At 44.0% G+C, this 12,870-nt stretch overlaps 1 protein-coding gene across 1 annotated transcript in view; it reads right to left on the bottom strand.

The window, feature by feature from the left end:
• PPP6R1 (protein phosphatase 6 regulatory subunit 1) overlaps positions 1–12,870 on the bottom strand; it is a 48,269-nt gene that overhangs the window by 27,025 nt on the left and 8,374 nt on the right. Inside the window, exon 2 of the mRNA XM_083710233.1 lies at positions 109–341. Coding sequence (XP_083566359.1) covers positions 109–335 — 227 coding nt within the window. The 5' untranslated portion in view covers positions 336–341. The remainder of the gene's footprint in view (positions 1–108; positions 342–12,870) is intronic.

The following is a 12,870-nucleotide window of genomic DNA, read 5'->3' as shown; positions in this document are numbered from 1 at the left end:
AAGAGAGGAAAATGAACATGGCATATTTCTTCTTTGTTCTGGACATATCAAACAAACAAATAAGAGAAGCTCCATTTTCATCTAGCTCCCCCTTCCTAAACAACTTACTTGTAGCGTACTCTTTCATCCACGTCCCCAGGGGGCTCCTCTGTCACGCAGGTGACCAGTGCTTCCATGTGCTCAGGCTGAACCAGGAAGTCCACCAGCTTGCGGTTGACCACCTTGCATTCCTGTAGCACATCCTCTTCATCCAGAAGTTCAAAAAGGGTCACGTTGCCACGCTCCAAGAGGGTGTCAATATGAGAGGTCGTGTGGAGGTCAAACTTCCAGAACATGGCTTGCTGCGGAGGATGGAAAATGAACAGAGGGGCCAATTGAAAACCAACCAACCAACAATGAGATGGGAGATAAACACATGCATCACAAGCTAGCAAGTGCAAGTCTCCTAAAGTAATCATGCATACAACTGTCCAGTACTATTTTTCTAGAAAAAGTGGTGCCGGAACTCACCACGAACACCTCCCTTTTTCTCTTATATTGACAGTGGTGCCCACCTGAGTTCCGGCAAGTTCCTGCTGAAAAAAAGCCCTGCAACTGCCCCTTCTTAATTTGAAACAAACCTTGCACAAAAGGTGGGGATCAGAGCCTAGCATAAGACTGTTCCCAATTGAAAACTCAATGGCACAGAGACAGCCATTCTTCGCAGCAAGGGAACAGCAATAACTGAGAGGATAAGGACATGGGAAAATCAATGGGACAGGTATAAACAGAACAAGGTAGACTGGGTGGCTCAGTGATAAAGGCTGTGGACTTGACTTGTGCTAGATACAAGAGAAACAAGGAGGAAGGTGGACTGGGGTGGAGCCAGCACATCCTGAGGTTCAGCCAGGTTGAGCATGTCAGCGTAGTAGTGCCATCCATGCTTTTGGGAGTCCAACTCCTAGCAGCTCAAGTCAGCATGGCCAATTGCCAAGGACAGTGGGAGCATCTGGGGGGCACCATGTTGGCCACCGCCAATTTAGGGGTGAGAACATTTGGATCAAACTAGCACACCACACTACAAAAGGAAAACCAGATGCTGAAATAAGTACTAATAGAAATGAGTTCAGAGGAAGGCAAAGCAAAACGGCCAAGATCTAAGAGCTGATAAGCCATCCAACAGAATTCATTAAAGGCAAGCCGAACAGGAATGGAGGAATGTAGAGGACTCCATTGGGGCCACAAATTAAGCTGGAGCTGTGTGCGCGCCATTGAGAAGCAAAAAAGGAATAGCAGATGCAGAGGGAGTTGTAACCTGAGCATTTCCCAGCTAAGATGCTAAGTGTCCAGTAAGGCCAAGTCTGGTGGGAAGGGTAGTGATCTGGAAAACAATTGGCAAAATAAGAAAACAAGGGGGACGAACCTGAGTGTGGCTGGTGTTGGTCACTCAGAGCAGTCTAACTATTCCTTAACTATAAGCTTTCTGGACACCCCTTCTAAATTTATGCAAACTTCCCTTCCCCAGGAAATCATCTCTTCTACGGGTGAATGTGACAAATGTATTCATGCAAGTAGCATAATACTGTAAATATGTCAGGCAATTCACTGTTCACCAGGAGACCCAAAGAAAAAGAAATAACTCATGCCTATTGCCATTTCTTAGCGGACCAGCTCTAAAAAGAGCCACTGATCTTCTGATTCCAACTATAGCTGACCAGTTGGTGGCTCCTGAGAGCCTAACACCTCGGAAGCTCCAAGAAATAAAAGATATTCCTTTTATTTTTTCAATCTCCTGTTGAAGACTAATTGAGTGAGAATTTATACTAGGACTAACAAACTGGTCTCTTGCATCTGCTGCATTCCTTATTGTTTTTGTTTTGGGTATGCTCTACAAGTGAACATGCAGAAATCAGTAGATTGGGGTAGCTAGCTCCTTGCTGGCAGTGGAAGAAAAATGTAACAGGCTCTCTCAGAGTCTTTCCGGAGTCTTATGAAGAAAGCAGAAACTCTTTCTGAAACTCATTCTTAACCAGCCATCATGGAAATTTTCAAGTGCCACAAATCTACCAAGGTCTTGACTGATAAGGAGAAAGACACTACCTTCCTCAGCATCCTAGCTCTGACTGGAACTTCAACCTGTCTTGTAGTTGGAGAATTTCTGCTTTAAACCTATGATGACTGGGAGTATGACAGAGTGACTGAAAAGAAGCAGATGGGCTGGTTTCACCACCCCTTTTCAATGCATGCTTTTGGCCAAATATGGATTACTAACCACAAGCAAAAGCCAAAAGGGTAGTAGTCATATTGTGAAGTAACTAACATACAAGAACAGCAGTAATGATCTCATGAGTCCACAAATGACACTATCTTCCGTGCCATCGTTTCTCATGCATGTTTTGCAGGTTTCCCTAACTACAGCTGCAATCCAAAGCGGCAAAAAGATTCTCTGTATCATCAGTGAGGGAGGGGAAAAACCGGAGAGAAACAAATAGTAACTTGGAGACGCCCCGCTTCCCTTTTCAACCCTGTTGCCACCACAACTGCAAAGGCCAAAAGTTTTCAGTTGGTTTCCAAGCAACCTTGACACAAGGCTTTTGCAATATAGCAGCACAGGCAGCCTGGCTCTGACCGCAGTCCTCAGATCAACTCCGAGAGACTGGTGTTCAGCACAAGCTGCCAACACACATGGGTGGAGAGGGAGGGGGCAAAGAGAGGAGAAAGGTGGAGGCAGGGTTTGTGAAGTTCAGCCCTTTATTTTACAATACCTAGGCTCAGAAGGAGGTCACAAAAAAGGTCTGTGAATTGACTTAACTACCCACAACTCATTTACCCTTGCAACAACCATGTGAGGTAGGTTGGTTATTAGTTTGACACATTTATGTAACCCCTTGTATCAGAATTCCAAGAAAGATTGTGCGCATATATGCACGCAATCTCCAACAGAATATATAAACACTTGGGAGAGTTAAAATGTTTTTATAAATATTAGACACAAGACACAATTAAGTTACCCAAAGCAACTCACCAACCACTAAACCAGAGTTCAGTCCCCATGGTTCGCTCCACACCATTTGTGTTATTAGTTACATTCAAGTCACAGTGCTGTACAGCATGTGGCATTTCAAACAAGACCCAGTCTCTGGTTCCAGCTCTCTTCTTCAAAAAAGCAAATTCCTAGTTCTCATGGTGTCTGAGGAGGACAAACCCCCCACAAGGGATACCACTGTTACCACCTTGCCTTGCTTATGAGCTTAGCAGCTAAGAGAGCTCTAGAGCTGACAGAACTTTAGCACTTCTTATTCAAACCTATCAGATCCCAGCCCTTCTTTGACAAATACTACCTTTAGTCCAGGTGTCAGGTGTGCATGCAGGAGCCAGGCCCTGTGACAAATAGGACTTTGCAGGACTGGGGCCTTCCTAAATTTGTTCTGAAGAGGCAAGGCGCGGCCACACAGGTGAGGCCAATTAGTAACTCACAGCACCTGGTGGCAAGAGCCAGGAAGAGATGTAAGGTCAGCATTTTCCCTCTGGCTCTTTGCCACAGCAACACGTTCCCTGCCTTGCTTCTTGACCCTTGGACCCCTGACTTTGTGACTCCCTGCTTCTTGATCCTCAGACCCTTGGCTTCTTGACTCCCAGCTTTCTGACCCTCGGATTCCTGGATTCCTGACTCCTAGCTTCTGGACCCCCATTCCTGCTCCCACCCCGCCATCCTGCCCCCGGTCCTGACGTCCCCTACCGGGACTTTGATCGCCCATGAACCGGACTGTGACACCAGGAAAGGATTAGGCCAGGGGTCAGCAACCTAAGGCCCATGGGCCACAAGTGGCTCACGGAGGTTGTTTAACAGGCCCCCGAGCCGAGCCGCCTGCTTGGCGAGTCCCCACGTGCTCCGCTAAACCGGCGCAGCATGGCAACTCGCTTCTGCGGCACCAGAAATCGTGTCTGCGCAGACGCCGGAAATCGCAGGCGCATATGCTTGCGCAATGCAGCCCACAGAGGGATCTCCACTGGAGTGAACCGGCTCAGGTGAGGTAAACCTTGCTGACCTCTGGATTAGGCCACTGATGTCAAACATTTTAAGGGACATGCACCAACCAATGCAGGCACATCCCCCTCACAACTGCCATACGCAGTTGTGAAGCGTAGCCCTCAGCTTAACTATATGCCTGTTGTCCATATAGCAAGGCTGGCTGTGAAGGGCATGGGTGGGCAAGCCCTGCCACATATTTTAAGCATCTGTCCCAACATGTAAGCACCTGGAATTTTCCCAATCCTGTTTAGAGTGGAAGGCAAGAATGGAGGGGGGAATCATTTCAAGTTCTTGGCATTCAGCACTGAATTTGAAGAAACTAGCCCTGTCTCAGCTCTTTCCTTGAAGTGGGAGACACGCACCACATGCAAGTATTTTCAGTAACTAGGCACCAGCATCGAGTTTTTAGGACCCCAGGCTTTGATACATTAGCTATTTTCTTTCTTATTATTATCAAAGGCGGGGGAGTACACAAACCATGATACCCAGGAGGCTGGAACAAGTGAGGCCTTGGGTCTGATTCAACAGTGCTCTTTATGTTGCCAAGCAGCTCTTTGCTCCAGCGGTGCCTAATCAGGCAGTTTGAGAAGCGCCTTTAATGCAATTGCTCAGGGCCTTGAATGAAAGGGAATCTCCCACTATCTGTCATGCAATAGCTCCAGAAGGCGCAGCCTGACTCCTGACTCCACTCGCTCAGGGAAATGGCAAAGAGGCTCCCCTAAACACAAGGGGAAAGCAGCTTGTACGTCAGCCTTGTTGTAATTTAACAAACAGGAGATTTGCCCTCTTAATTCCTCTCTTCATCAGACTTGCTTGAAAACTGAAGTAAAAAAAACAACCAAAAACCCACATCTTTGTGAAAAGAAAGAAAAAAGATTTAACTATTTTGGAAAATCCCTAGTGATTTGCAAGAGAAATCTCCTCTGAGCCAAGCCAAGAGAGAAGATTAAAAGCATGTGCTTAACAGAAGAGCGAAAGATTAAGCTACATTTTATGCAATTCAGGTCTCAAGCGATTATGATAGAGAAAACTTCCCCACCCCCGGACACCTGTTGCAGAATCACTTTTGGTACTTTACTAGGGTAATAGGGTTAGCATAATTGGGTTCTACCTACAGAACCACCAACCTTTACCCAAACTGACTGAAAACTTGCTAGGTATCTCCAAGCTCTGCTAATGCTGCACTGCCTCCTCTAATAGGTTTTGTGAAGATGTTATTGAAGATGGCATGGCTCCTTCCAATCTACCTTCCTTTATATCTCCAGGCTGAAAATATTCTTACATCTTAATGATTTCCCCCTCTTACTTTGGCTGCTTGCACATTTATAAGCCCATTCCTCCAATAAGGTCAGTCAATTTGTAATCCAATTAACACAGTACCTGTTTAACAAGGCATGAAAAAGACTTTGCTACTTGTGAGCAGTATTTAAGGTCCTGCGTTTAGAAGTTCAGGTTGGTGGGGAGGTTCTGCCATCTTCCTTTCAGCCGTGGAAAATGAGGGAAGGAGAACAAAAATCTGGAAGACTGGGGGCAGTTTTCTTCCACTATTCTTAAACACACACACAAGTGTAGCAAGGAAGACCTCTGCAGCAGCATGAATAGAAGAAAGAAATCTGCCAGAGAAAAGATTTTGCTTTAAGAAAAAATCTGCACTTTTCTGGGTTATCTTAGACTTGCATATTTGTCTTTACTGACCAAATATATTACTGTCTTAGATGGACCTCTGAAAACAAAGGGATGGTCTGTCCAGAAAATTCCCAGCAGGAGAGGACACAGTTGGGATTATTTGCAGGAGAACTTGATCAGGTACAAAAGTCGGGGTTGTGTGTGTTTTTTTTTAAAGACAACAATGAGCCAGTTCTCATGTAACACCAAGCCACGGCTTGGCCGTCCTTAGGACTGTAAACTGCTTCCTCCCCTTATGCACTCTGATTTGGCACCAGAGCCAGAAGCAAGGAGAAGACCTGCTTAAACCCTGTTCCTACCAGCTGGTTTCTCACACTGGGATGGTTCAGATGTAGAAACAAAGTCAGTTTAGCTACCAGTTCTCAGCCTTGGGGCCAGATGCCTCCTTTATCCTGTCCTCCTCACACGCTCAGATTCTCCCCACTCACCACAAAATCTTGGTTCATATTTATGGTTTGAAGGGAAAAAGTGAACCATAGTTTGCCCATTCAGTGGAAATGTTTTGCAAGCTACAGTTTGCATGAACCAAGTAGTCAGGGAAAGAACCCACACATGTGATTGGTGGTAGTGAAGGGAAAAGGGGACCATGTAAATCCAAAGCTCATATGGAATGATTTGGCCATTCAATCATTACACCTGAGAAATCCCAATATCAGAAGCCAGCTATTAAGAATAGGAATTAGGTGTACATGATCCATCCTTCTTACTGAATTCAGGCATCTTGACAAACCATAGTTAAGGAAGCTGAACCATAGCTGAATGCTGAGAGGACAAAGCAAAAGCCAATAAGGAATTCAGAACCATGCTGGAATATATAAGGATATATAGCAATGTCTTCCAGCCCACTACTATCTACTAAGACTGGCAGCAGAAAAATGTCTTCCAATACCACAGATAGCACAGCCCTATATAACCAACATGCTTAAGTCTAATTCATGCATGAAGGGATTGACCATAGAGTAAGCTGGCCTGTCAGGCTTAGCTCACCTTGGGAGGAACTAGGTAATCAAGCCTTTACTCCCTTTCAGTCCAACTGATGAACTCAGCATACGAGGTCTGAGCTGGTTGTTCCAGTTCAGACCACATGGCTCTCACAAACCACTCTTGAGTTACTATACCAATAATGAAGGAACTTTAACCACTTTGGAATGAAATCAAGCTTTACTGTCGGTGTAATTTTTCTGAATGCTGTATGGAGAAGCACATTAATCTGTTCTTTAGAGAATTTGTAAGTAAACTATTTTTAACTTACCAAATGTGTGGTCTTTTTCTATGCTGGGGAAGAGGGAAGTTTTGGAACACACAAGATCATATTTTAAAGGTCTAACAGGCTATATTTCCATGCTTTACTTTGCTGCTGCATATTTTGTGCTTTTAAATCTCAGCTGGGGTTCTTTCACCAAAAAGTACCGGTACCTACTCCAAACCTGGATCTTGGGAGTCCAGGAATTCTCCTTATATACCTATACCTTTTCCTTGCAAACAACATTCTTTTTATATTTCATGGCAAATCAGTAGCTTGAAATATATGTGAGACGGTGTATTGGCCAACATTATTATGGACTTGTAAACCTGTGCTCTTACTTGACTACTGCTTTATCATGGTGCTGTTTCCCAACTAAAGCAAGTCATACTTAGGTCCCGTTTGAATCAATGTGAAAAAATTAGCCATGTGTAATTTGGTTCCTACTGACCTCAATGGGATCCAGCTGCAACTAGCAGTCTGGATCCAACCCACTATCTACCTTGTTTAGATTATGACATACTATAATGGGAAGTGATGGGAGGAAGGGCTTATCCCCCCCCTCCACACACAAACACTGAAAGTTCGTAACCAATACAGGGAAGCAATTCAGTCCTTTTCTGCATTTGTTTTCTGGTTTTAAAATCTCCCTGAAGCAGTCCATTTAATCCTGCATTCGCTCCTGCTGAAAAATGGAAAAACAATCCCACCCTCAGGATATGGAAACACACTTCAGCTTGTCATGCTCAGGAATAGAGTAGCAAGAACCAGACAGTGCTGCAAGCTTAAGGAATAACTGGCTCTATACCTTTGGTAGCTGTGCCAAACCTTGAGAAACCAAATCAGGTCAGGCATGTAAGGTTAGATTCAGCAACTGTACCTTTTTGTGAGAGACCAATAAAAGAGGAATGGAACTCTTGAGACAGCCATCCCAGTAACTTTACCAGATTTCAAATTAAAACAAGCTAACAGCCATCTTCTTGGTGGACTGGAACAAGTCGATTCCAAGGCTGTATGCAAAGAGATTTTGGGGTGGTGGTTTTTTTGATTTGTTTTGTTTTGGCTGACTATTAAAGCTTTATTTCAAAAACTGATCCTTATCTTTTAATGTCTCTGTAAGCTTTTTTTATACAACCCTGGACGTTTTGTTTTATTTTAGTAATGGTGGTCTTTTAAATAAAAATCTCTTAACCATGATGACTGCAAAATACTATTTAACTTATCAGTATAATAAAACAAATCAGCAGCAGTAAGATAAGGAACAGTGTACCTTTTACAGTAGTGGTAGGGAACTATCCCCCTCATAGCTAGCCTTCCAGGGGCCAGTGATGGGCAGGGCCAATGCAAAATAGGGAGGGGGCACCCAATGTTCTCAAACCACCCCCTGAAAAAAAGGTTTGAAGATCACTTCCTGGTTTGGTACTTGGGTCTGAAAACAGCCTCCTACTGGAGCTAATGGGACTCAGCGCACAGGAAGGGTTGTTCCTTCCCTCCCTAGATGTAACTCCCACATATATTGCAATTAGGCTTGAAAACAGCTTTCCCTTGGAACTGATGGGAGAGACTGTTTTCAGGCCTAACTGTTGTGGGGTATATGAGCAAGTTGCATGTGGCTCTGGGCCAGAGCTTCCCTGCCCCTGAGCTGCAGAATTCAGAATACTGAATCAAAAAGCTTTCACTTTCAAATTTATAAGAAAGTTATAAACTATTATTTGTATATCGTACCACAGTTTACCAGATTAAAACCACAGAAATCCCCCCCCCCCCAAAAAAAGTTCTGAGTGGCCACTGCAAATATGTGCAGCTCTGTCAGAACTTCAGCTTGGTTGAACAACAGAAATACGATTTTAACTTGATCCTTGGATGTGCCTTGGAACAGGTTAAAAATTATTCCCCACCCCCCTCCTCAATTTTTGGTTCTGACAACAAAGAAAAATGCAGTGAACTACGACACAAAGTCTTCTCCCGTAGTGGCACAGAAGCACTGTTTGTTCTACTGGCATTTTTCAGTTAAGTAATACCTAAGCTGTGCTCTGTATGATTCTAAATAAAGGCTCAGTCACTCCACATTCATGCCCCTGTTCCAAGTGCTACATTTTTTTGCAGGGTAACAGGCTAGAGAGTTCGTAAAGATAAATATTAAGGACTAGATTTCAAGAGGAGGAACTATTCCTGACAGGCATTTTCACAGCCCTGCTTTTTTTGAGCTTCTGATGATAATTAAACAGATAATGGCACTTGCTTAAAGATGTTTATATGTCCATAATTCATCCCTGTCCTTATTCAGCTTACCAATATCAAGGTAAGAGAAAACTGGCTATTTAAAATATTTTACATTTCACCTTGCAATGCATAATTTCCAAGATGACTTGCAAACATGTGTTACAATCACTACAAAACCATTAATAAAAATGAAGGTGGCGTCTCTTCTTCTCCAGAAGGTTGCTGTGATTCCACAAAATTCACTTGCCTCTTGGCACCAAGTTTAGCAGAAGGCCCGTATGGTACCGATATAAGTAGATTACGGTTGACAAACAGGTCTTTGTGGTATTTGGTAGCAATACTTCAAACAAAGGTTTTAGACAAAACAAAGACACTTGGCCAAAGATTTGGTTGCCAAGAACAACCTACTGCTAATTTTCCAGGCAACTTATTGGGGAGCAAACTTAGGGTTTTATCAAAGGGGATTCTAACCCCACATGACAGGTTCCTGGGCCAAGTGATGGGATTTGTCAAACCCACATTCTAACTTGCCATTTTTTAAAACGAAACGACCACATTACAGGCTGTGTTTAGATTTAGCTACTAGGCGATATCATTAAAAGGCAGGGCAAGGGCATTCCTTATAGTTCTCTTCTCATCAGTACAACCACCTGAAGCGTGTGATTGCTGCTGTTAGGACTGCTCATACCAGGTACACAACTATCCCAACTAGTAGTATGGTCCGCAGATAATAATATATTGGATGTCCCGGGCCTCAAGGAGATTAAACTGGCCTCAACCAGGCCAAGGCCTTTTCGGCTTTGGCCCCAGCCTGGTTGAACACACTATCGCAGGACATCTTTCCGCAGGGCCTGCAAGACGGAGTTGTTCTGCCTAGCCTTCGGTCTGGGCTCAGTTTGACCCCCTCTATGGGACCCTGTAAGTTACCTCTTTGGCCCTTTTATTGGCTCATGTGGGACCAACATGGATAGCTGGCCCTGATGAATACTTGAAGTTCCCGACCCCTATGGTTGTAATTCATGGGCAATCATTTAATTTTATCCTGATTCTAATTTTTAAGCTGTATTCTAATCAATTGTTTGATTGTGTTTTAACGTATTTGATATTTGATGTTAGCCCGGTCTTGGCTGGGGAGGGCGGGGTATAAATAAAAATTTACTTACTTACTAGAATCAAAACTAAGTTACACACACAATTAAAAAAAACAACAAATAACTTCTTTGCCAAGTTAGCTCACAGTGCTTTATTCTGAACCTAATATTTTGTTTTTAAATGAAGAGCAGTAGTAAGTGGTATGAGGAGTGGCATGGGTGGGGGAATCTGACTGGAGGCCATGGGAGGGGACACAGCCACACAGGAATAAAGTATCTGCCAAACATCCCCTGCTTGTTGTGAAAAGTCTTCCCTGCCCATTAGGACTAGAAACCTCTTTATTAAAATAAAAAGGCTGAAATTGCCAGGAATCACTACCAAAATCAGGTTATATGAACACCAGAAGACAAAGAGCCCTATTTTACTGATGGGAAACAAGAAGATTATGGCTTTCAGCAAGGAAATATTTGTTATACAGGTTTTAATTTAGCACACTCACACTACACATATACACATCCACAGCTCAGTGATTCAAATTTCTTAATTTTTTCTTCCATTATACTCCAAAACCATTTATTGCGTTTCTCATTTGTGCACTGGCACATGCCCTATGATGTATACAAAAATGGCACTAATATTTCCAGGACACTTATTTACTTTCTCATTCTCAAACTTGCTCACTGCGCCAGAGTTCAGCCTAGATGATTTTCTGGCCCCACCCTCAGTTAGCGGGATCAGCCAAGGTCACTTGCACAACTCCACTGACGCTTGGCCAACTGGTCACAATTCCTTAATGAGCCCTTTGTAAACCTTTGTAAGTGGCAGGCTAAAAAGCCAGCTTGAATGGCCATAGAAGCAGAGTCATCAGGGTTCAGTTGAGGTGGAAGAGAGGCTTGTGTTGGGTCTCAAATTCACCAGAAACTCAAGCAAGCATCAGCCACAGTGTCACAAGCAGTTAACGATCATCGCTAAAGCATGCCAAGAATTAGGGCTTGCGCAGAATGAATAGGGACAGTAGATAGGTGTGCTAGGAAATTGAAAAAGACAACACAGAATTGGGCAAATTGCAAGGCTTAGCCAGTGTCTAATGCTCAACCATGGATAGCAGGGCTAGAGAACAAGTGGGGAATACGTGGTTCTCCAGATCACTCACATCATCTCTGATCATTGGTCATGCTGCCTGGAGCTGATGGGGCAGGCGGGGGGTGTGTGGTGTTGTCCAACAACATCTGGACCAGAGATCCCACAGCCCAGGATTATAGCTTGGGCCTGGGATTTAAAAGACACAGGAGATGCTGACCAGAACTTCAGGGGAAATGGGAGGAAGGGCAAATACTAAAGAAAGTATTCAGCCTAAAGGAGCCAAAAGTAAGAACCTGTGCATGCAGAGACTACTCTCTACTAATGGATTGAGAGGGAAGTAAAAACTTATGAGAACCAAGAATATTTCAAATAGGCAGAACTCCACTTGTTATGAAAGAGTAAGCTGGCCCAATCATGCCACACAATGTGGCAACTGAAAGAAGGCCTTCTCAGTAGCAAATTATGGAACTCCCTTTCTCTAATCTTCCACTTCTGTTATTATGCCTTATCTTTATTTTGTTAGCCTTATTGAGGCATTTGCAAACAAGGCAGAATTTAAATACTCACAAAAAAGTAAGGTTGGGCAGGACTCCCTGTTAAAAGTATGCAGGGCAACATTTTACAACACACATGACCCTTGTCACAGTATAGCAGAAGGTGGTCTCTTTTACAAGCCTCCAGTTTCACTATTGGCAAAGAGTTTAAGGCCATGTGCTTCCTCTGCTAGGATCAAGAGCTCTTGCTCTCTGCTAGAACAGTCACCTCTCATACACCTCAGATCATTTCCACAGTCATCATCGTTCACTAGCCGAGAAATGACCCTCAATCCCTGGTTGAACCCCACCCGCCCATTCTTACATTATACCCTTCCTAAACCCACTCTATTACCTAGTCTTGATTTATGAACTTCAGTATGAACAAACGCCTGTCAACTCCAGAGAACCTACACTTTGGAGTGTGATAGGTATAACCCCCCCAGCAGGAACTCTTGCCCCCCCCCACCAGCTATAGTTAAGACTTCCCTAGAGGGGAGGACACCCAGAGCCAATGGGAAACTTGTTGAGAGAGGGGATGAGTGTGTTTTTGAAAGACTGCATTGAACACCCATGCAGGAGACCCAAGACAGATATGCCCAGCTTTATCATGTTACTACCATCTCAAACACCTTGGCTCCTAAACAAATCGACTCCTGAAAGTGAGTGTTTCAGTTTTTGAACGATTTTTGGAAGCCGAACATCCAGCGCAGCTTCTGATTGGCTGCAGGAGTTTCCTGCAGCCAATCGGAAGCCGTGCTTTGGTTTCTGAATGTTTTGGAAGTCGAACGGACTTCTGGAACGGATTCTGTTTGACTTCCAAGGTACGACTGTATAGCCATTGTCAATCAGGAACTCTGAAATCCTGCAGTGCTTTTTTTACAGTGTCCTCCCCAGCACACCCTATCCGTTTCAGTCCAGCTATGCCACACACTCTTACTCAAACTCCATGCACGCACAAGCATGTTGAAATATGTACACAGCACTAGGCCCAAGAC

This window comes from Podarcis gaigeae (genome assembly GCF_964106915.1).
Source record: "Podarcis gaigeae genome assembly, chromosome: 13".
Lineage (NCBI taxonomy): Eukaryota > Metazoa > Chordata > Lepidosauria > Squamata > Lacertidae > Podarcis > Podarcis gaigeae.
Note: the sequence above shows the minus strand (reverse complement) of the source record. Positions and strands in the feature narration are given on the sequence as shown.